General features: G+C 36.0%; 1 protein-coding gene across 18 annotated transcripts in view; it reads left to right on the top strand.

The window, feature by feature from the left end:
• LOC106057714 (transmembrane and coiled-coil domains protein 2-like) overlaps positions 1 to 26,210 on the top strand; it is a 98,703-nt gene that overhangs the window by 30,296 nt on the left and 42,197 nt on the right. For 9 of the 18 annotated variants that reach the window (XM_056016003.1, XM_056015997.1, XM_056015998.1 and 6 more), the window contains 3 exons: positions 22,674 to 22,800; positions 24,253 to 24,442; positions 25,955 to 26,096. In XM_056016003.1, coding sequence (XP_055871978.1) covers positions 22,674 to 22,800; positions 24,253 to 24,442; positions 25,955 to 26,096 — 459 coding nt within the window. Of the gene's footprint in view, positions 1 to 7,315; positions 7,461 to 9,910; positions 10,064 to 11,503; positions 11,822 to 11,849; positions 12,669 to 16,727; positions 17,522 to 22,025; positions 22,521 to 22,673; positions 22,801 to 24,252; positions 24,443 to 25,954; positions 26,097 to 26,210 lie in introns of those variants that run through there. The other 9 variants (XM_056016006.1, XM_056016008.1, XM_056016009.1 and 6 more) reach the window with 9 other exon arrangements.

Here is a 26,210-nt window from a genome sequence, read left to right as displayed (position 1 = left end):
GAGAGAACATACTTTTTGTTAGGCGACATGGAATGTACTAAGTCTATTTAGAGCAGGTGCTCAAGTTGTTGAAGAACTGTAGGATACTTCGTGTGGCACTACAGGAAATCGGGTGGAAAGGAGCCTACTCTATTTTATATTAGTGAAAGCATTAATTATTTAGTGTCACGGTGAAATATAAGATCTTGAGGGATCTTTAATAATCTTTGATGGTGATGAAGAGTTTGACTGTCACTGTCTCTTGTTAGTTGATCTTTCCTAATTCGTCAGGGGTGCTGACAATAGTAAACTGTATCAAATGTAAAACATTCAGATTAACTACTATATTCTATAAATACAAAACTTGTCTCTAAGAATACGTCTACGCTCTCAGAAAATCTCAACATCGACTGACTATTCTAAGCGTCTATTATCCCGCTTCCGCAGAGGCAGTAGAGGCTAAACCAATCAAATTATAGCTTTCTGTCACGTGAAAAGCGCGTCGCTCGGTTTGATTGACACGTGTCACCTTCGCCATTGGAATTTCCAGAATTGACCTATAATCTTGCCTAGAGTTCATTTTAAATAATTAAACATATTTTTTAAATTAACAAAATAGTGACATTGATGCGTGACACTTGGGTACAGTATTTGCTGTTTAAAAGCAAATGGTAGGTAATGTTCTTAGATTTAAACATGACTCTGCTGACTACTTTTGAAAGGGAAATTCTTGCCCTTATTGAAGATGTAGATGATAACACAAAAGAAGCGTTCTAGGATGGACTGGAAAGAATTTAATGGTGAGGCACCAATGCATGACTTCAAAATAGTCCTAAGAGGTTTCAATGCAAAAATCGGAAAATAATCAGCATTCACACCAACAATAGGTAAAGAAAGCTTACATGAAGAGACAAACAATAATGGCAGAAGATTAGTGGCTTTCTAGTCAGAAAAGGGAATGTCTATCAGCAGCACTAAGCTGACTCAGACCACCTACTAGTAGCCTAAAAGCTAAATTTAGACAAAATGAGTACCATTCACATTTACAAAAGAATTGTACTCCAAACACAACTAATACAATGAAAATAATAACATAAATAAACAAAAAGACACAATAAAACATACTCATAGACATAAATAAATATAGACTGGCCGAAGGATGTAAATTCATGTAACATGTATATCTTTTGTATTCGGATTTCCGAATTATGAAAAATTGCGTGATCTTCATTCTTAGAGATTTAAAAAAAAACCACTAGTGAAAATAATGTAATACTTATATAGGTTATGGCTGAAATAGATATGAATACTTAACTTTTATACTGCTCATAAATGCTGTATAGTAAAGTAAACAAAATTGCAAGTCACAAATTTTCGTTTCATAAAACTCTTTAATCGGCCAGTCTATATTTATTTATGTCTATGAACATACTATACTATTCAAAAGATCATCAGAAGAGGTGGTTATATTTAAACAAAGAAACGAAAGAATCGGATAAAACTTCAACTTATACCACCACATCACTGGCGGATCCAGAACTTTTGAGTGGGGGGGGGGCGATTTTTTTCCAAACCCTAACCCTAATGCCCAGTAAACCCTAACCCTATGCATAAACGTGCGTATATATATATATATATGAGAATTTTTAAAAAGCAGCATTTCTCAACATTTGGTGAAAAACAAAACAACTGGGGCATCGCTATAAGGTTTTCAAGTGGGGTTCGGGGCGAAGCCCCGACGACAAAAGCGTTTTCTTGCTTTTTTCACTGCAGAAAAGTATTCTCCTGACATTTACAGCTCATTATTCATCAATGGAGTTCGGGCGAAGCCCCGACGCCAAAAGCGTTTTCTTGCTTTTTTCACTGCAGAAAAGTATTCTCCTGACATTTACAGCTCATTATTCATCAGTGGAGTTCGGGGTGAAGCCCCGCCGCCAAAAGCGTTTTATTGCATTCTTCACTGTAGAAACGCATTCTCCTGACATCTACAACTCATTATTCATCAATGGAGTTCGGGGCGAAGCCCCGACGCCAAAATTTCTTTTCTTGCATTATTCATTGCAATAACGCATTCTCCTGACATCTACAACTCATTATTTATCAATGGAGTTCGGGGCGAAGCCCCGACGCCAAAATTTCTTTTCTTGCATTATTCATTGCAATAACGCATTCTCCTGATATCTACAACTCATTATTCATCAATGGATTTCGGGGCGAAGCCCTGCCGCCACAAGAGTTTTCTTGCATACTTCACTGCAGAAACATATTCTCCTGACCTAAAACTCATTATTCATACTATTAAAAAAGGACCTTTTGAATAATGTTGTGCTTGAAAAATATTCTAATATGAATTTATAGGCCCTTAATACATTGCAAAAAATCCGATTTGTTCCTTGAAAAGATAAGATACCCCACATATTTAGATTTTGGCTTTGAGGATCTCCGCCGAAAAAAAAAAATTCGATAAATAATATTCAATAAAATCAAAGTATAAATTGTGAGTTATAGTCCCAAATTTATTTAACTAGAAAAATATCAGATTGAGTAAAGGTTAGAAAAAGGCGACTATGAAAAAATGATTTGGGTTTAGAACTCATCTCAATCGTGACTCTTATACTGAAAAATTGCGTTTGAATTCTAATTTTTTGTATGCAAAGTCTTTCTTAAAATAGTTATGATAAATTCATGTGAAATTACATAAACTCTGTCTGGAAATGGGAGGGGCGGTAGAGTGAAAACGATTAGTCCTCGCTCCTTTAATAATTTCTGCTAAAGATTGCATTTGGCATTAAAGAATAGGGGTGTGGCGACTCGATATAAGAATTTAATTTATAGTATATATAAATTATATTAGTGACAGATGTTTTTGTTTTGTAATTTCCTAACTGTAATACAAAAAGAAAAAGTATTGGTTTGTCCGATGGGAGAAAGGCGATTGCATGAATCGCCCCTCCCACCTGGTACAACCCTTTTTCATTTAAATTTTACTAATGATAAAATTTGAGATTAGAGTGTGGTACGACAAAATATACAATGAGTTCACATATCAATATGTAGTTTATATTGTATAGATATTCAACTAATTTTGTTCACAAACTATGATTCTCCATAAAAATAGGACCGCCCCCCCCCCACTCAGAGGGCTAGAGTGGGAAGGGCAGTACATGCAATTTCCCCCTCCCCCAACCTCACCGAAACGGCCATGATACAAGAATGCGAGCGACATAATATAAATCTATATATTAATTCAACTAATTTTGTTCACAAACTATGATTTCTCCATTAAAGTAGGACCGCCACCCCCCTCAAAAGGTTTAGGTGGGAAGGGCAGTAGAGATAAATTGGCAAACAGGGAACGACATAATACAAAGATCGGTTAAAATATCAATAACAAGTTTTAATCACATAGATATTTAATTGATTCTGTTAGCAAGCTGTGATTTCTACAAAGAAATTGGACCGCCCCCCCCCCACTCGAAAGTTTATGGGGGGGGGCGGGATTGATACCATCGCCCCCTCCCGACCCCACCAAATCGGCCAACATACTAGAGGGGGGGGGCGAAATAATCTAAAAATAGGTTGAAATATAAATAATTAGTATATATTATTAACATAAGTAATGAATTCGTATACAAATTGTGTGAATTCTATACTAAAATTCGTCCGCCCCCCCCTTCGGGGGGGGGGGGGGTCGGCCGAGTGGGGGGGGGGGGGCGATCGCCCCTACCGCCCCCCCCCCTGGATCCGCCAGTGCACCACATCAGTCAAGTACAATATCTTTCCCTAGTTCGAGAAACCAAACTAAATAATTAATTACCAATCGTTAATTAACAAGTTTTTTTTTTAAATGATTGATTCTTGTTTTGTCTGGTAAAAGAAATAACTGCAAAATTTCAGCTTCATCCGAAATAGGGTGCAGAAGAAATAACGTGTACAAACCATAGACTTATATAGTATATACTATATCTAGACTGGACTTTTTAACACTAAAAAAAATGTCGTGAAAATTTTTCAGAAAGTTGGATCAAGGCGTTGTTTTGTAGTTAGTATAGTTCCATGGTTAAACGAAGTAAATGCCTTTTTTTTTCAACCCTAACCTATGTATCATATAATTTAATTTAGATCTAGTAAATGAACATCAAAAATAAGAGTACTCTCGTCTCATAATTATTATTTTGCAATTTGTAGATACATAATCTTCTTTATCAAAAGACTGAATGCAACACTAAATTGTGATTTTTTTTATTTTTTTTTTGGTATTTTTGATAATCAATTACTAGATCTAGATCTAAAAAATAAAATTATATGTTACATAGGTTAGGGTGGAAAAAAAAACAACTTTACTTCTTTGAACTACTTGACAAAACAACGCATCGATCCAACTTTCTACAAAATGTTCACGATCGATCAGTCGCGGATAAGAATTTATTTCCGGTTTCCAGTCTAGTAGTATATATAAGTCTATGTATGAGAGCTTGTCCATTTCTAGTTTATTAGCGGCCTACTAAAGGGGAAAGGACGTTATTAGTTTTGTGTTGTCGGTTTGTCCGTCCATCCGTCTGTCACACTCAGATCACAAAAACTTTTAAAGATATTTTACACCTTGCAATGTTCTGGTGCAACTGATATACTTTTTGTTTTCTAAAAGCAAACCGTTTGTCTTAAAAATTAATTATGCAAGCCATTTTTTCCCATTAAAATTTACCACTTCATACACAATATAACTAAGGGATATTATGTTGACAAAGAAAGATAAATTTGTGTATATTTTTAGTAAAATTTATTCAAATTTATTTGTAAAATGTGAAAAAAATGTTTAGCATTACATTAGCATAATCTTTAATTATGTCCTTTTTTACAAATTGTTATGGTGTGTGTTATGGAACAGTGTGAAGAGGTTTTAAATAGCGATGCAGTGGGAATGATTAAGACAATGTCACCAGAGGTCTTAAGTAGAACAGACTCCAAAATATCAGATTAAAAAGTAGGGGTGCACCGGATAGTACTTTTTGATATCCGGCCGGAGCCGGATATAACCGGATAGTACAATTAGATATTCGGCCGGAGCCGGAGCCGGATACCTACATGACTCAAACAGCTCGTTTTACTGAAGTTTTTGCAAATCTTCTATATAACATACCTATATTCATATTATTTTGTTATTTACATTCTTACTTTAAACTCTATCACTGATTGATAAATTAAAATGAACAGCATTTTTTTTTTACAGATATGCTTATCATAAACTAATCTTTGTAACATGAGATGGTGTGTGCGTATGTATTGTAAAGTAGAATGTGGGATAACTCATGCAGAATATATAAACATATATGTAACTAATGTAAATCTTTCAAAGGTAAAGTTCACTCTTGGTTTCATAGCGTAAATCTTTCTTAAGTACAATCTAAGTTGTATAGTGGGTAGATGTTTGTGTTCATGTATTTGACATCAACTTGTCATTAGGCTCGTGTTTTAAAGGCCACAAACCGCTTCTGGTTTGTATCTAATACAGATAATGGCTTAGTAAATATCTTAAGTACAGCAAATTTACAGCCGTATGCTGGCCATTAAATTTTGTACAATGCAAAACATAGCTGCTTCGGTCAAATGACTCATTCAACCAATGGGCAGTTAAACCAAAATATGATTCGGTGGTATTATCAGCTGTCCAAGTGTCCGTTGAGAAAGCGATGCTTTTAGCATCAGATAGTATTTCGCGAAGCTTTGAGGAAATATTGTCGTAGATATCTGGAATAACACATTCTGTAAAATATTTGCGACTAGGCACAGTGTATCTTTTCTCCAGTACTTTTAAAAGTCCAATAAATCCAGGCTTCTCAACTGCTTGGTAAGGTTCCATGTCAGCTGCAATCATCTTTGCTATGGCCAAGTGAATGCGTTTAGCATTATCACTATTAATATCCCACAATTTAGCTTTGTCTAAGACCTCTTTAATCCCTGGTTGCTGCTTGTGTGTGAGGCTTGACGAATCACTGGAGCTCGTAGACGTACTGTTTAGCCCATCACATTGAGTTCATTGATTGACAGGTGACCCCAAGTCAGATACGATGGACGTAAGCACTCTCTAGAGGTCACACGAGGGAACTAGGTTTGTTATTGGGGGGGAGGGGTGGACTAGACTTTACATTATAAATTCGTATTACATACGTAGCAGCGATGTCTGGCACATTTTAAAAGCTTGTCTTGACCTTTGAGTGGTCTTGTAAACACGTAATATTCCTTAACTGGTGGTCAGGGTTAGGGGTTATACATAAGCTACTAAAAGTGAACATAAATATTTTTTATAACAGTTAAGAATTGTATGTAAATGTCACACAAAGCTTATATCAAAGCACTCTGTCTGGTACACGTTATTTCTCGGATCATGTTTAAATTTTGCATAATTATTCCTCGAGTTCAAATTCAAGTCGTACAACTGTTTTTAAACTTATAAAATGCATTTAAAAAGGTATCACTGATATAGGATGTTCTGGATTTAGTTATGAAAAACATATTACCGCTAAATGCGTGTTTAAAATAACTTCTTAACTAAGATAACATTTAATTTTCTTCCTAAATGCTGACACGAGGCTAGACTTCAAGGGCTAAAGCCCTCGAGTTCAAATTCAGGTCGTTCAACTATTTTTTTTTTTTAACATCATAAATGCATTTTAAAAGCGATCACGGTAATTTTCACACATGTAGGCCTAATCCCATTTTTTCACCCCATTACCAACTGGTCTAGACAGGATAGGATCATATATAGCGTATAGAGAGCGTATAGAGAGCTAAAATCGTGAAATTGTGCTAAATAATAAATAACTAGTGATTTCTAATCGCACAGATTTATTATTGTAAGTTTATAATAGACTCTATATCTATTACAAAGAATCAACCTAATCGTTAAAACTATGCTAAATATAACCTTTTTTTTTTTAAAAAGTATTTTTAGGCTACATATTCTTTGTGTTTGTTTTATTTTGTCGAGGCTCGACGGACCAAATGGACAAATGGAAACCAGTCTCCTTGTTTCCGATCTCTTATAAATTGTTGAAAAATAAATTGTGACGACAGTACTAACACAAAACCATGATAAAGTGAGCATGCTGCTATATCAAATAAAATACCGCGGACAGTAACCGAAGATACCCCTTTAATTTGATTATTTCTCTTCCGCCATTAGTAACAACAAAATTCTAGATCTAGTCTATCATCTATTCTAGGTTTACACTTTCTAGTTTCTTAACAATAATTCAAATAGCCGCAAAATATAGATCGGTAAATCTCAAGCCTAGTTTTTTTGCCCAAAGAAACGGTGTGTAAACAAGTGCAGATCTGTGATCTACACACTAATAGCTCGTCGAATGTGCAGTACTGTGTAGTCGGCTGTATTGCGTGTCAGTGCGGGGGAGAGAAAGTGAGACAGCCTAAGGAAAAGCAACAAATATCATATAGTGGTGATGCCAAGCTATAGATTTTAGGTAGTATTGACAAATATGGTGTCCCTTTTCTTGACATTAATTTTTTTTCATTGCTTGTTAAAGCACTTTAGACTATAAAAACAACTTTATATCAGAATAATGTTGTTTAATGATTATGATTTTGTCATATCTATCAACATGGGCGTAGCCAGGATTTTTTTTTGGGGGGGGGGGTTTGGGGTAGGGATTCCCCCCCCCCGCGAATTTTTTTTTATATGTATTTATGTGTGTGTGTAAATAATCTTTATTGCATTCTGACCCTTCATTCTTACGGAAGACGTTTATTGTGCCCTAGAATAGGTTCTTCCATGAGTTAGTGGAAAAATTGTAGATTCCCCGCCAATATTAGCAAGGGGGTCTGGTGGAGCGCTAGGAGCTCCCCCAGCGCGGGGCAAAGCCCCGTCGCCAAGCACTATTTCTGATATTGAAAGCCAACAAAATGCATATTCTGAGGTATCTATAGTGCATTTTCCTGCTATTAAAAAGTTTTGTTTCAAAAACCTAATGTGCTATTCTTACTGACTTAGACCCTCCCGCGCCGTTTGGAGCATTTGCAGTCAAGCTGTTTCCATAAAATTGTAGATTCCCTGCCATTACTAGCAATGGGGTCTGGGGAGCGCTAGCGCGGGGCGAAGCCCCGCCGCCAAGCACTATTTCTGGTATTGAAAGCCAACAAAATGCATATTCTGAGGTATCTACAGTGCATTTTCCTGCTATTAAAAAGTTTTATTTCAAAAACCTAATGTGCTATTCTTACTGACTTAGACCCTACCGCGCCGTTCGGAGCATTTGACGTCAAGCTGTTTCCATAAAAATCTGTCACTGGTAATGTCTGAAGCATCTTCCCACCTGCCATGAGGACCTCAATGAATGAGTGGCGTCAAGTTGTACTAGGATATCATTGCAACTCTTCTTATGCGTAATTCATTTTGTCGGAGAACATGTCCCGCAAACCTCATGCGTCGCTCTCTCACAATCTTACTAAAGGGTCGACTCCCAGTTCGGCATTGGATTTCCTTGATTTAAACCCGATCTCTATACCTGACTACTAAAATCTGTCTTAGCCATCTTTGTTGAGCCACATTTAGTGTTTTTCAATTTCGGCAGATGACTATTCACTACAGCTTATTAAGGGAACCCTGCCACTGGTAAAATGTGTAACCACTCTTGAATACGCTCTTGGAATAAGGTGAATGTAGTTTGCTTTAGATTTTATATCGAAAAGAGAAGTTTTATCGTCAAAATCATCTGTTGGGGGTTTTCCACCTCAAAATGCTCTGTAGGGGGATCTTAAACTCAAAACCATCTGGAGGGGTTTTAAACTTTAAACAAACGCCATCTGTAGAAGAGGGGTTTAAACTCAAAACCCCCGATTGGATTGGCTACGCTCAAATAATTTTAGTGTGTAATTTGCTTTTTTTTATATTGAAGAGGTATTTTTAGCATTAAACCCCTCTGAATGGGGGTTTAAACTCAAAACCCCTTTTGGCAACGCTCATAGCATTTTGAGTGCGTAATTTGCTTTTTTTCTTACACTGAAGATGTATTTTTTAGCCTCAAACCCCCCAGGCGGGGGTTTAAACTCAAAACCCCTTTTGCTGCGTTCATAGATTTTAGTGTGAGTAATATGCTTTTATTTATATTGAAGAGGTACTTTTTAGCTTCAAACTTCACTGGAGGGGAGTTTAAACTCAAAACCCCTTTGACTACACTCAAAACATTTTGAGTGTATAATTTGCTTTATTTTTATTATTAAAGAGGTATTTTTACCTTCAAACCCCGCTGAAGTGGGGTTTAAACTAAAAACTAAGTCAAAACCCTTTTAGCTACGCTCATAACATTTTGAGTGCGTAATTAATTTTTTTTTATATTGAAGAGGGGGTTTATCGTAAATTTTGGAGGGGGTTTTAAAATCAAAATCTTCCTTAACTGTGCTCTTGGAATTAGGGGATTTTCGTTTGCATTTTTGTTTTGTTTTGTTTTATAGAAGAGGGGGGGGGTTAACTGCAAAAACCCAAGTAGGGGGTTTAAAACTCAAAACCCCTAGTAGGGGGTTTTAAACACAAAACCCCTGGTAGGGATTTTCAAATTCGAACCCCCCTGGTAGGGGGTTTTAAGCTCAAAACCCCCTGGTAAGGGGTTTTCAACTCAAAACCCCATTGGTTGTGCTGGGGCAATTGATGGTTTAGTATTAAAATCTCACCTAAAATAAACAAAATCAAAGCAAAAAATCATTCACTAAATTCCGATCCCCCCCCCAAGGGGGGGGGATTTCATTTCGTGGGGGGGGGGGTTTGGACCCCCCCCCTGGCTACGCCCATGTCTATCAATATATTTTATGTTAAATTTCATTTTTTATTTTTACCATAATTCACACAATTTATAAAAAGTTGGCAACACTTGCCATCAGAAATATTATTTGTGATGACTGCTAGGAAATCATTTCTAGACTAGAAATGACTAGATCTAGAATCTAGATTCTTATCTATAGATCTAGCTCTAGACTCTAGATCTATCTAATCTGAGATCTAGACAAGTGTAGATCTAATCGAGATCTAGATCTATTAGCGTAGTACAGTAGTAGATCTAGATCTGCTTCTATAGTATTATTATAAATAATAATAATTAGATCTAGTAAATCTAGTAGATCTATTATGACTATTATTTTATATTTAAAATATTATTTATACTATTAGTATCTATAATATACTGTATACTGTATAGACAGTGTATAGGAGTATAGGTCTAGATTCTAGATATAGTATACACAAATTTGTGACAAAATACTTAGAATCTAGAGTCTACTAACGACTAGAACTAGATGTAGTCTAGATCTAGGAATCTAGGCTCTACTGACTACTCCTCTGGCAGGCTCTGACTCTGGCTCTTAGCCTTAGGCAGGTCTAAATCTAGATCTAGATGTAGACCTTTCTTAGTTACTATCTATTTCTAACTTTCTTTTGAACTTAGTTTCTTTTCTATCTACTCACTACTCTTTAGTAGTCTTTACTCAACTAGATCTAACAACTTTACTCAGCCATTCACTATCATTTACTCTTTTAAAACTTTTATGTATTGTCAATGTCTCTCTTGATCTATGACTATGAAGTATGATCTAATCTAGAGTAATCTAGATTAGACATTAGTATTAATATTTAAATTATTTACAATTAAAATTTATTAATATTAAGTATTATTAGTATATATTATATAAATTATAACATATAAATTATATTTATAATATAAATATTGATCTATCTAGAATTTCTACTTTAATAACTAGACTAGATCTAATATAAAATATTCTAATAGTTAAGTTATAGTAATGGAGTACTAGAGACGAGAGTAGAATAGATCTACTTCTACTAAATCTATTACTAGATCTAGTTATCTAGAATCTATATTCTTTGTAGATCTACAGTAATCTACACGAGACTAGTAGATCAAGTATTCTAGTACTGACTCTGACTCAGTACTGTCATTCAGACTCATTGTTATAAATGCTATTGTTATAGATAGATCTATAGACGTCTATCCAGAATCAGAAATATATATTCTAGAATTTATCAGATCTAGATTTAGATCTATATCAATGATTAATCTAGAATTCTAGATCTAAATTTTAAATTGACTAAATATTTAACATAGAGATCTAGGTCTAAATCTGTATTTTAGGCATAGACTGTCGAGAGTAGAAATCTAAAAAATAGATTCTCTAGATTAATTTTAGTTATTAGTTTATATTAAAGCCTTATAAAGGCTAAAGTGCTGCTAAAGCAATAGAATAGACAGAAGATCTAGATTATAGATATATCACTATCTAAATGAATAAAATAAATAAAGAAATTCTATACAATAATATAAACATATTCTCATGATATACTATCTAGATATAATCTACTAATCTAGATTTAGATTAGAACTAATTAGATATATCTAGAATATAGATCTAGATTCTAAAGATTTCTTCTTATCCAGATTTAGTCTTAGAAAAATTAGTAAAAAAAAAGAATTCTATATAAAATCATATGATATCTAATCTAATAGGTTATCTAGGGTCTAATCAATCTAATTTTAATAATCTATATCTTGTCTCTTGAGACTAGGGGTCTAGATCTAGACTCTAGATTAGATTTGATTTGACAGATCTCTATAGATATAGTATAAAATATGATCTACATTCTAGATTAGTCTCTATCTAGTACATTCATAATCTAGATTCTCACCCAAGAAACAGTTACAGTGTTAGATCAAGTCAACTGCTAAAATTTGAGTAGAATTCTAGATGTAGATTCCAGGGCCCACTGTAGCGTAGGTGTCCTGATTATACTGGACTGGACTCTATTTTTCTCTGTTTTCAAGTAATATTACATGTAATCCTCCAAATGTTTAAATGGATGTATAATACTGTATCAAATGTATCTTTGGACCAATAATGTGTGTATCAGGAATTACATTTTTGACCCTAACATTGAACTTATGTGTGTCACACTTAGGCCTTACTACTTTCCTAGAGAGCTAAGTCACACTTAGGCCTTACTACTTGCCTAGAGAGAGTTCACATTCACACTAAGGCCTTTCTACTTGCCTAGAGAATTAACCATCACACTCAGGCCTTACTACTTGTCTAGAGAGTTCACAGTCACACTTCTAAAGGCTTTCCTGCTTGCCTAGAGAGTTCACAGTCACACTTAGGCCTTACTACTTGCATGGAGAGTCTACAGTCACACTTCAAAAGGCTTATACTGCTTGCCTAGAGAGTTCACAGTCACACTTAGGCATTACTACTTGCCTAGAGAGTTCAGTCACATTTAGGTCTTACTACATGCCTAGAGATTTCACAATCACACTTTAGCCTTGTAACTGCTTGCCTAGAGAGTTCATAGTCACACTTAAGCCTTGTAACTGCTTGCCTAGAGAGTTCACAGTCACAGTAAGGCCTTACTACCTGCCTGGAGAGATAGTAGTCACACTTAGGCCTTACTACTTGCCTAGAGAATTCACACAGGTTTGTGTTGTTGTTGTGTACATACCTTGATGGCTGACAAAGCGATTGTGATGGACATAATTTTTGATGTGCTTCACAATGTAGAATCAAAACACCCAGACTCTGCTCTTTTTGTATCATAACTGGAGATTTCAACAACCTGTCTATTGACAACACACTTCCAAAATATAGCCAGTACAGTCATGTGACCTCCCCACAAGGTAGAGTCGAACGCTCCTCAAATGCAATATAAACATTAAGCAGGCTTATAAATGTAAAATATTTGTTCACTACGAGGATGCATTGAAAATACTAACTAAGATGTCTTTATTGAGAACTGTCAGACATAAATGACCTGGCAGAAACTGTTAACTCGTATCTATTATTCTGTTAGGAGTTAACAGTTACAACAGAAACAATACAGTTTATGGAAACAATAAGACCTTGGTGACCAAAAACATCTAAGATCTTATTATTAAAAAGAAAAGGAAGTATTTATAAGGCTAACAACCAAAAGTTTAGAAATGCTAAAAAAGCACTGAAAAAAAAAACACAATAATATTGTTACGTATTTCTGAATCTTCTGGCTAGATGTATTAGTTGGCACACAAATAAAAACACAGCAAAGAACCTGACGACTAAACTTTCAGTTTCATATAACTTTAATGACTATTAACTCTAACAATTCGTTGCAATGCATCTCTTCACTTTGTTGCAATTCTTCTCTTCTCAACTTGCATCGAGCCATATTCCGCAGAACAGACCAACGACACACTTCCCAGTGTCGCTCCAGGTCTCCTAAAGCTGAACCAAGTCGTACTCAAGTCTACCGAATCAGAGCCGCACACGTCTTACATCGACTGTATCGACTGTAACGGCTCAAGTCCACTGTAGTTCGCTGTATAGACTTTAACGACAGTAGTCCACTCCAGTTAACTCTACCCTAGTTAACTTGCATCGAGTCGTACACATTTCTCTTCCACAGAGCCGCACACGTCTTACATCGTCTGTATCGACTGTAACGGCTCACTCACGACTCCATACGACTCACTTTCACATTAACTCTTATATAGAGTCCCAAATCGCTTCTCTAAAGTTGCACAAACACTCCTAGTATCCTCTGGAATAACATGTCAGGAAACGTCACATCCTGTCTTTATTTATACATGTAGATTCCAGAAAACACTCGCTGCAGTGTCATCAATTCAGGGTCACACGTTAACCTCTTCCTGTCACTGGTCATTTGTAACAATATGAAGGGAAAAAAAACAACATAATGTGCAAAGAAAAAATTGGGAACTTCTTTCGAAATAACAACTCAAATGCATGCTGGGAAAGATGAATGAAAATAACAGTTTGCACCTCAAAATGAGAATGATTTTCACTGGAAAATGAGAAAATTGCCTACAGAGATGCACTACAAACTAAATTACTTTTATTTCTGTTTCAACAAAGAAAATTTTGTTAACCTAAAAAAACAAACAACAACACTCTAACCAAGGAAAAACAAGAAACAATTATGTAACTATTTAAAAGAGTAAATGTAACAAAAGCTTCTGGACCAGATAAAATAAGCGGCTATGTGTGGAACAAATCTCTTTTATCTTCTTTCACATCTTTAACTACATGCTAAAAAACATTTCTAATTCCACAAATCTTGAAAACTTAAGAAATCGTACCCCAGAAACCAAAAATAGATAGTTAAATGATTTCCACCTGTAGCACTAACACTTTTTAGTTATGAAATGTTTAGAAAAATATGGGCTTAAAAAAATTGTAACAAAAGTCAACAACAACCTATACTCTCACTAATTAGCATATAAACCAGTGAGGGGAACCGAGGATGCAATTCTATTGCTCTTGGACAGCTTTATAAGCATCTTGATACACCAAATCATATGCATGAGTGCTCTTTGTAGATTTCTCCTTGGCTTTCAACACCATATAGCCACTACTAATGATCACAACAAACTAAGTAATGTAAACGTCAGCCCTTACTTATAAGCATGAGTTCTAAACTTTTTAACCCAACATTCCCAGTTTGTTAAAGTCAACAACTCAAACTGTCAACTCGAGTATTGTATACGGTGCTCCACATGATTGTGTAGTTTCTTCAGTACTGTACACTCTTCACACCAATGACATAAAAAGCCTCTATGACTCAGTTAAATACTACCATAGTCAGTCTTATTTCAGGAGACGAAACTCAGTATTCAAGCTCTATAGAAGACTTTACTAACTGGTGCACTGACTTTTTATTAGAACTGAATATCACAAAAAAACAAAAGAACTCCCAATAGGTTTTAGAAGAAACAAACAACTGATACATGAACTGCAGATAATATGCCGATACAACAAGTGAACTCATACAAATATCTAGCTGTTATTGTTGACAACAAGCTTTCATGGAAAGACCACCTTGAAACTCTGTTAAAGAAAATTGTACGGTGGCTTTTTTCCTATACAAACTTAACAGCTTTAAAACTACATAAAATAAGATCCTGGATAATGTTTACTGTGCAACAATTTAAAATTTGCTAACATTTGGAATAACTTGTTGGCAAGGCAACGTTCCATCTAAACTGTTGCGCTGCTTAGACAAACTTATACCATATTTAAACAAACTTTTTGAACAAAAATGTCTCTGCAAAATTGAAAAAAAATCTTGAAAGACAACATCCACCAGCTCCATCATAACTGCTTCAAGTCATCACTAATAGGGTGGCTTCTGTTAATCAAAACTTAAACTGAATGGTATACAAACTTGTTCATTCCTTTATCTCTTGTTCACTAGGAAATGCTAAAAGGGTCATGACGTCTGAGTGTAGTCACTCTTTTTGTTGTGTCTGCTCTATTTATGTGAATGTTTTTGTTGTGCTGTTTTTATTTGAGAAAAGAGTCCTTCTAATCACAAACAATTTCCATAAGGATCAATAAATCAGTCTTAAATTAGATGTAGTCTTAGAGAAGAATCTAGATTAGAAGGAGATCATAGATATTTACTCTAGACAGTATAGATCTAGAATCTAGAAAATATTCCACTAGATCTACATCTAAACACTAACTAATGCTAGTGTATGAGTTTGACTCTAATTTAAAATATGTAGTCTAGATCTGGTATCTAGAATAAAGTAGAATAGAAGTCAAGATATAATAATCTATAAATATATATTTAGATATTATTATTAATTATATATATATAGACTAGCAGTACACACCGGCTATGGCCGTTGATTATTTCCCAGGCTTTATATTGTTCATTATGGCCGGAACACCACTTCCTTTTCTTTTTTTATTTTTAGTAAAGAATGAATAAAATGTAAAGACAAATTTATTTTTTAATACAAACTCTTAATTTTCACATAATATTATCCATATTCCTACACAAACTTGGGCCTGCGAAATCTGTTTTGCATAGGGCCCCACAATGATTAAGTCCAGCCCTGCTATTTATGATTGGTGACGAGAAGATTACCTGTCCCCCCCCCCCCCCCCCCCCCCGCTGTTGGACCAAATAACAGCCGACCGCAGGGATGTCACCTTCATCTGGGTCCCCTCCCATGTTGGCATTGAGGGAAACGAAGCCGCAGACAGAGAAGCAAAGAGAGCCCTAAATCATGCGGTGTCAGGAACCCAAATTCCCTACTCGGACCTGAGACAAAGTATTGCCTCTGCCACCTATCGAGAGTGGCAGAACCGATGGGAGGCTGAGACTCACAGTAAACTCAGGCAGATTGTGGCGGCCCACATCTAAGGGTCTGACAAGGCGTGGTAGCACGACCATGTCCAGACTTAGGATTGGCCACACCTACATCACGCACTCTTTTGTACTGAAGAGAGAGGAGCCCCCACTTTGTGAGTACTGTGACTCTCGCCTCACCGTGGAACATATCCTCGTTGATTGCCCCAGATACCAGGATGTCAGGGCGAAATATTTTAGAGTCACTAATTTAAATACACTATTTGATGGTGTTGACCCTGGGAAGGTACTGGGCTTTATCCGGGAAGTGGGGCTATCTACGAAGATCTGATTTATGAATTTGTGAACATGCACTATTTACATTAGATTTTTACCAAATATTTAAATTTTTACAACCTTTACTATTTTAACTGTGAATAGACCTTGATTTTAATGATATGACTGTATAGAACCTGGCCCTTGTTGTTTAGAGACAGAACGATCCTTAGGGGACTGCAGGCACGACATGGCCTAAATTGTGCCGATGTGCCTCAAATCAAAAATCAAATCACCCCCCCCCTTTCCCCCCCCCCCCCCTTTTCCCTTTTTTTTTTTGCCACTAAAGTTACATGGAGTAGCTCTAGTCCGACTTGTAGAAATAAAAGAGTGATCTTTTCTTTACTTTTTGGTGTCCAAACTGTTGAGCCATGAAGAGAGTTATATATTTAGATTATAGACTTACATCTAGATCTAGAATTATGACATATGATAAAGATTATAGTCTATCTGGTGAAATCTAGTAAATCACAAAGACATTCTAGATCTAAACTGCAATAATATTATAAAATAATCAAAAAAGAATCTAAACTCTAGCTTGACTTAGATTATTAGGCAAACTTTATAATAATATTATTATATATAAAAAAATGTGTATATATTTATTATATATACACCAGATTCTAGCTAGAAATTGGTATATATATATATAATACATAGACTGAGTAATTCTATTCTACTCTCTAGACTTTTATTTATATAATTTATATATATTTCTAGATAACTGATATCTACTAGGATAGATTATTGAAGTACTTAACTAGATCTACTAGTACTATGCTAATAGGATTTGTAGAATGTTAACTAGATTAATCATCATTCAGGTATCATCATAAACAGGGCAGTGCCAGGGGGATATTTTCGTCTCATTCCATTGGTATTTGCACATCTTTGGAAATCTGGGTTTCAAGCATTCATATCCCCCTTTTTTCCAGAGTTACACATTATAATAAAAAAAAATCTTGGATTTTGGTAGATTTTGATCTTGGTCAATTTTTATTTTCGTCTTCTGTGTGGAAAAAAATATCAGAAAATATCTTTGATATAGTGTCTACAATGGTGAGTTTAGCACTAATTAAAGACTGAAATATCTATTTGGTTTTGGTAAAATATTTTTTAGATTTCAATTTCTTTTTAGCTACTTTGGGAAATAACTGAAATAAATATTGAAAATTGTGATTGAAGTTTCTCACACTGTTTAGATTGCAATCTTCCAAAACTGCTTTGTATTGTTATAGCTCTGGTGGTGGTGCAGATAGGGGTAGTAGTGTGTGTATGTAGTCAGCTGTCACAAATCACCCCAGGCCTATGTTAGATGAGCTGCCAAGTATGAAGTTTGGTGACGGTCAACTGCAACGAATGAAACACAACAATGTTTCGGGGAGAATCTGTGTTGTGAATAATATTCGTGCCAGTCATGTCGTTTCTGGAAGTCCAACAAGAACCCTATTTAAAGAGCAAAGGTAGTCAAGATGGCTTGGTTTCTTTCAGTTCGGTGCAGTTCAGTGATGTGGTTCTGTATGGTGCACTATGACAGTCCGGTGCAGAATATAGTCAAGACACATTGTGAGTATGAGACAACATCTTGATCTTGATCTGGGATCAAGTCAGACACAAGGCCAGTGTGTGAAGTCAGTTCTGAACAGTGGAACCCAGTGCAAGTCTGGGACAAAGCAGAGAGGCCAGTAGAGTTTGATACAGTAGTACAAAAGTAATACAGTGTTATGTGTTGCCCTCACCATTGCACTTCACTGAAAAATAGAACTTCCTCCTATTCAGACTCTATTTCTGACAGAAAATCTTTGAAAGTTTTGTGGTTCAATGCTGTTATGAAATTCACATGGCTAAACACATCATCCACCGTTCCTTGTATGAGCTTCGCCTCCTTCCAATGACTTCTTCTGCGCACTCAATGGTGGTAACTCTGAAGTTGGCCCACTCTTCATCAAGGGTCAGTATATCTGCAAGAGCCTTGAAGCGGTTCTTTAGTTTCAATTGGAACTGTGCTGTAATATTACAAGACAGAACATGGAAATTGATTGATGAGAGGAAAGATGACCAGAAAAATGCAGTACAGGATCGCAGCCTAACAGAGAAAGCCTATAGGACTCTCCATTGTATTGTCTGAGATCTCACTGGAGCAAAGAGAGAACATGGAGCACCAACACAAGACAAGCAAGGCAAAACTTTGCTACCGAAAGAAGAACAGAATCCAAGATGGGTAGAGCACTTTAAAGATACCCTTAACCAACAGTCTCCAGACCTGACTTACACATTCAAAGATACTTTTCAGGACAATGATCTCAAGGTCAAGACAGACCCAATAACAACAGAGGAGGTTACCATGGCCATTGCAGTGCTAAAGAACAACAATATATGGTGTCAGCAGAAAGGCGAAAACATGGGGGGCAGTGCATTGTTAACAGAATGACTGATCTCTTAAATCATTGTTGGTGAACTTCAAGTCCCTGAGGACTGGTAAAAAGGAGTGATTGTAAAGCTTCCAAAAAAGGGCAACTTGGCAGACTGCAACAACTGGAGGAGCATTACTCTCCTCTCTGTCCCAGGCAAAGTTTTCAGCACTGTTCTGTTGAGACAGCTTCAACAGTCTGTAGATGAGAGGCTCAGAGAAGAGCAAGCAGGCTTCCAAAGAGGCAGATCTTTGCTCTATGAAACTTCATAGAACAAAATATCTAGTACAACAACGCTAATGATCAGTTTCGTAGACTTTAAAAAAGCGTTTGAAAGTGTCCACCAAGAATCACTATGGAAAATAGTTAGAGAAAATGGCATCCCAGAAAAATTTGTCCAGATTCTACGACACCTATACAGTCAATGTAGTTGCTGCATTAAAACAGAAGAAGGAACAACCAAGTTTTTTAGCATTAAGACAGGCGTGAGACAGAGGTGCATCTTATCTTCCTTCCTCTTCCTCTTAGCCATCGACTACATAATGAGGAGAGCAATGAACCAGACTGCCTTTGGTATTCCATGACGTGAACAAAACCGAACGACAGACTTGGACTTTACTGGTGCCCCTGTCAGATTTGGCAAGTCAAAGCTTGAAGAGTTGGATAAGTTGACATACCTTGGCAGCATCATAACAAATGATGGGGATGCCTACCATGATGCAACGTGCCAAATAGGAAAGACAGGTAGCTGCCTATTTTGCCAAGCCATTGGACTTGAGACAAAAATACATCTTCTTAACACAATCATCATACCAACAGCAACATATGCATGTGAAACATGGAAGTCATGTGCCTAAATTGAGAAAAGACTAAATGTGGCTCAACAAAATGGCTAAGATGGATTTTGGGAGTCAGTTATATAGATTGGGTCACAGGAAATCCTGTGTCGAACTGGGAGTCAAACACTTAGTGAGGTTGTGACAAAAGTCACATGAGGTTCGTGGGACATGTTCTTCGACAAAATGAACTACGCATACCAAGAGTTGTGATGACCTGGAGGCCAATACGAGGAAAGCACAAACAGGGACGTCCTCATATAACTTGGTGCCGCACTTTCAAGGAGGACTTCAGAACAGTGGACATCAGGTGAGAAGAATGCTTCATACATTGCCAGTGACATATCTTTGTGGAGACAGCTAGCCGCCCAATTCGACAAACGGCGCAGGATGACCTAAGTCTAAGTAAACACATCATCATCCAGATTCACAACACCTTTTGATTTGACAATGTTTCTAATAACTCTTGCTGCCAGTCCACTTCATTAACTCCGATGGAAGAGAAAGGTTCTCCATGATGGTTAAAACTTTGCCAGTGGTAGTCCTATGCACACGTCTCATAGCTGCAATCTTTTCTGTGTTTTAAAAATTAGGGTATCAGATATGTCAGTGGCAATAGAAAAAAAATTATAAATTTTTATCTCTTAGTTTTTCTATTTGTTATGCAAGAAACGGTGGCAGCTTCAACTGCATTCTTCTTTTCATGACACACTTCTTCATCACTGCTAGCTTTTCTAACCATACGCCACCAAAAAAAAAAGGCTTTATTTTACCACTTAAAATGTGTTAATCGTTGTAGCTTGGTAAATATTCTCATCAATCCTCCAATCTCTAGACATAACTTAGCAAATTTACAAGCTTAAATCAACTCATTCTGCATGTCTGGTAAAAATTTTGTTCACCTTATTTCTCCCACACTCATTCTTGGATCAAGTTGAAACTTTGCACAATTATTCAAACACTAGTACCTACCATATCTAGTGTGCATTCCCCATTCACTTGGGGTGGCGCTTGCTGGAAAAACCACAACTCGAATGTTGGGCTAATATGTGACAATTGGGTTTGTGTAGTCAAGTGAAACACTGCACTCATCCTTAATCTTCAGAATGGAAGGCATTCTTCTTCGTTCTTATTTTTTATGTTGGAGTGTTCTAATGACTAGACAAATATATGAGATGAACTGTGCAGTGGTTTACAAATCAGGGAGCTCTCCATATAGTTTTCTTTCTATTGGGGAGTTTTGGGGCCAGTGTCTTGTGCGGGTCTCTTGGTAAAGAGAGCAGTTTTGGAGGACATGGTCAGCAATCTCTGGTGACACTCCACATGGGCAGATTTCACCGTTCCAATTTTGAGCTTCTGGTACATATGTTATCTCATTCTGTTGTGTCGGTCCTGAGTCGAAAGATTAGACGTTGAACTTGTCGGGATAGCTTATAATAGGCATAATCTTTCTTGTGATTTGGATGAGAGCTTGTCCATTTCTCATTTATTTTATTTACTATTAGTTTCTTCATTTCTTCTGGATAGAGGAAGGCATTATTATTGCCATATTTATTTACGATAAATTGTATGCACAGTAATCTCCCATTTGTTTGCATTTCAATTTTTAAGATCTGCTTTACATTCATTAAGTTTAGATACAGTAACAGGTAACATACAATAAGTAGTCCTAAATCTGAGATAAACTGTGCCGTGGTTTCCAGATCAGGCAGGTCTTTTGGGGCCAATGTCTTTTTCAGAGTATGAATAGATTAGAATTTGCAGCATTGTAGAGCATGTTTAGCATTCTCTATAGATCTAAAATATTCAATTTAAAAAAAACATCTTGGTAGAAATTTTTTCTTCATAAAATGTTTCTATAAATAAGATCTATTTGCTAAAGTATTTCAAAAGTGATGCTAGTGAGTGGATCATAGTTGTTGAAGTATTTCACATGTGATGCTAGTGAGTGGATCATATTTGTTGAAGTATTTCACATGTGATGCTAGTGAGTGGATCATATTTGTTGAAGTATTTCACATGTGATGCTAGTGAGTGGATCATAGTTGTTGAAGTATTTCAAAAGTGATGCTAGTGAGTGGATCATATTTGTTGAAGTATTTCACATGTGATGCTAGTGAGTGGATCATATTTGTTGAAGTATTTCACATGTGATGCTAGTGAGTGGATCATATTTGTTGAAGTATTTCACATGTGATGCTAGTGAGTGGATCATATTTGTTGAAGTATTTCACATGTGATGCTAGTGAGTGGATCATATTTGTTGAAGTATTTCAAAAGTGATGCTAGTGAGTGGATCATATTTGTTGAAGTATTTCAAAAGTGATGCTAGTGAGTGGATCATATTTGTTGAAGTATTTCAAAAGTGATGCTAGTGAGTGGATCATATTTGTTGAAGTGCATGTTGGTCCACTAGATTAGGAATAAATGAAAGATAGAAACAATGGGAGAGAAGGTGAGAATGAATCACTAGGACTAGGAAATAGCATGAAGAGAATGGTGGAGGGTTGCATAAGTAAAAGGGCTTTGAAATCAAACTGCTGGCTAGTGTATCCATGGTGATGATGGCAATGACTTACGTTTGTAGTTGGTTAGTTATGTCAATTTGAACATAAAAGTCTTATCTGGTTCTTGTAAGAGTCCCATCCTTTCCTGAGCATTTTCTTTCAGTTTCTCTCCTGCAGAAACTTGGGTGATTCTCAAAACACTATGGTACTGAGTCAGGCGCGACACATATCTCTCTATTTTATAAGTCTGTTTTACTGAAAGGCAACAAAGTCAAGAGGGAAGGCAAAATATAACATATAATAGGTGTGTGTGTCTTAGTCTTCACCACCGTGTTTGGTGTCACAAATAAAACGTTTATTTTTTAGATTATTCATTCAGAGCATTGTTAAAAGTTGTTCAAATTAGTACTTGAATCTTAACTTCATATTTCAAATCATCATGATTGCATTTTTTTAGATGGGTCTTTTCTGAAAACTGGCTACCATGCAGACAGTTCACCCAGGAGGAAGTCATTTGACATAGCGGCAGACAGACGCCCTTCTGTGATTAATTCCTTCATTAGTAGGATTACATTGCCTGCCATGTAAGTAGATGTAACCACACATTGTATGTTAACATTCTTTTCTAGTATAGTGTGTTCAGTGGTATAGTCTGAATTTTTATTTCGGGGGAGAGGATGAGGGGTATTTATGGATCTTCAAAAATGTATTATGTCTACAACGCTATATCCTGTTACAAAAACAAAGTGCAGGTTAAATATCAAATCTGTTGGATCCCAGCCTTTGGTAAGAAATCAGATCAATGACTGAATTTGAAATAAATAGACAAAGTAAACGTGATGGACTCCAAGGTTAATGCTAACTTAATATCAGAAATGACTTTGTACTACAAGCGATAGAGCTTAAAAATTTGATTCTACTGTGCAGAAAAATTTAAACAATTATTATATGGTTTATTAAAATGCTTTACTTATCAGTACACCAGATATAACAAAAAAAACGGGGGGGGGGGGAGTTTAAACCCCCACACCACCAATAAAAAGTGTAAAGAAAAACTAAGTCTCTAAATTCCATAATTTTAGCCAAGATGACATTGTGTTTAATCTTTAACCCTTTTTATTCAAATAAAGGATAGGCCTAACTAGTCATCAGATTTCAAAATCATTGCCAAAGAGTTTAGATGTTACAATCCCTGTCCTAAAAACAAAAAAAGGCAAAGCTACAGTCCATGAGTGTAGCCATGAAAAGTTTAAGGTTAAAATTGTTAAAATCATTCCATAAAAAAAACTATAATGGAAATAATGGGTTTTGAGGTTAAACTGTTCCTTCCAATACAAAAAAAGTAAATCCACAATCAATAAATTCCATGAGCATGGGGTTTTTCTGCAAGTTGCTAAAACCCATTAATAAAGTAAATCCACTAGAATTCAAGCCACAAACTTAAAAACTAACACAAAGTACAGCTATTTGAGGCTCAATCCTATCCAAAATAAAACATTGCACTCATTGATTTGTTTTTCTATCAGTCACTGGGCTCCATTTATAAAGTGCACTGGATAGCAGATTTGATATTTTACCTACAATTTTTTTAATAGAAGAGTAGCAGCATATAGTACTGTAGACACCTCAGAATATGCATTTTTTTTAGTTTCAAATACAGGAAATAATGCTTGACCCGGACCCCACTGGGAATAGCTTTCAGACCTCCTGGCTGACAATGAAATGGTGTATACTTTCATTACACCAACTGCAGAAAGAATCTATTCTAGGGTACAAAAGACATTAAAAAAGAAAAGGAAGAGAGGATGTAATGAAACATAATGTGTGTGTGTGTGTATATATGTGTGGGTGCGAAGAAAAAAATCCACTCTTCTTTAATCTTTGCACTACTACCAATATTAGATTTCTATAGACTTTATTTTTTTTTTTAGAACTTTTACTTCATATTCAGTATTGCATCTTCCTTTTAATAATAATTGAATTGTACTAGTTTAAATGTCACAATACTTGTGTTAACAGTAACTTATATCTGATAGGAAAAGGTCTGACCAAAAAACTACTGCAAGTAAAGGTCTCTCAAAAGTAACAGCTCGTGCCAGCCCGCTAATGGGCAAGAAGTCTATACTAGCTCAGGAAACTAGTGCTGGCTCAACAGTTTCTGGACTGACAGTTAGTAGTGGCAGCCAGTATGAGGAAAGCACACTGACCAGTTCAGATGACATGGGGGTAATAGCATCCTGGCTGATTATGCACTATTTCTGAACAAATATTTCTCACCAATAAAAATGTAAATGATAATTCCAAAGTATGTAGAGTACAGAAGGTGTTTTATTGATTAAATAACACTTGGTCTAGTATTTAATAAATAATCTACTTTTCCATTCACTTTAAAAATAATATATCATTTACATTTTGTTAAAAAAAGTAAAGTACCCCTTTCAGACTTTGTGATCTGTAGGTCAGATAAAGTAAAGGTCATATGTTTCTTTGGCCAACAGTTAATGACCTTTATATTTTGTACTAACATAATTACTACTACCAGCCAAATATGGTTCAAATCTTAACAATCAAATTGGATTGATGCATAATTTTTTTGCAATTGCATTTAAAGAGTAGAATACTATATGGGGAAACTATTTAAGTTTCATCTTTTCCCTGCTCTTTTTCTTCTTAGCCATCACTTCACACATTTTTTTAGCAAGCTTAATCATATGTGTACTGCGGGGGGAGCGGTGGCTGAGTGGTTAAGTACTTGGCTTCCAAACCTGGGGTCCTGGGTCCGAATCTCAGCGGAGACTGGGATTTTGATTTCATGATTTTTAGGGCACCCCTGAAAGTAAAGGAGGTTGGTGATTGTGCTGGCCACATGACACCCTGCTCGTTAACCATAAAAACAGATGACCTTAACATCATCTGCCCCATAGATGGCGAGGTCTGAAATGGAAACTTTCCTTTTTTTTACTTTACATGCGTACTGCAATGTTTAAAAACTTAAATTATAAAAATCTAAGTATTTTAAGTGAGAGTTGTTTCAAACTGCAATTCTTTGATTCTTTCTTATGTCAGAATGGTCATGTTTCTCAAAGTCCCTTTCTTTTTTGGAGAAAAAAAGATTATACGTCTTTCTTTACATGAAGATGATCTTTTGATGATCATGCCCATTAATAAGTACATGTGCTATGTTTATCTTGGGTGCCTCTTTCTTTATTATAATTAATTTGACATGAATATAAGCACGCTTTACCCTTTTTCAATACAATCTTTTTTGACATAAACTCTTCTTACTATGAAAAAAAGGAGGAAAATGCTGTGGGGAATCCAAAAGCCCCCCCCCCCCCCCCGCCCCCCAAACCCTGTTGCTAACTGAAGGAAATACCTGCTATCTCTCAAATATAATCTCCAGAAAGAATTTTTCTTGTTAACATAGCACTGAAACATTATCTGTGAAACACTAAACTGACTAGCTTTAATGAACAGATAAAATAACACTAAACTGACTAATGAACAGATAAAATGGAAAATTGTGTTATAAATATTGTACAGGTTTTTTTTTTTTCTCATTACGTCCTTAAAACTTTTCCTATGGGGGCACTTCACCTAGCTCCAGCTGGCTAAAAAAGGGGGGGGGGCACAATTGAAATTTTGTTTGTTTGAGGAGTGGGGAGCACTGATGAAAGTTTGAGAAAAGCTAGCTCTGAGAGATGTTCAATGCTTGACCACATTTGTGGCTTCCATCAGGTTGACAATGGCAGTGACCCAGGAGTGGATGAAGTAGATGGAGTGGAGAACAGTGCCCGTACAAAACAAGCTGTGGAGACACTTCAGGCCAAGATACAAAAGACTAAGGATGCCATCAGGAAGGAACAGAACACTAAAGAAGGTCAGTTTCTTCTTTTTTCCATGTAGGAAAGTAATTATATTTTGTTTATAGAGTAATAAAAATTGAAACAATTTGTTAATCAATAAGTCGTTAGGGCCTATGTATTAATTTTGT

The sequence above is a fragment of the Biomphalaria glabrata genome, chromosome 17, assembly GCF_947242115.1.
Source record: "Biomphalaria glabrata chromosome 17, xgBioGlab47.1, whole genome shotgun sequence".
NCBI classification, from domain to species: Eukaryota; Metazoa; Mollusca; class Gastropoda; family Planorbidae; genus Biomphalaria; species Biomphalaria glabrata.
This window is presented reverse-complemented; position numbering and strand designations above follow the sequence as displayed.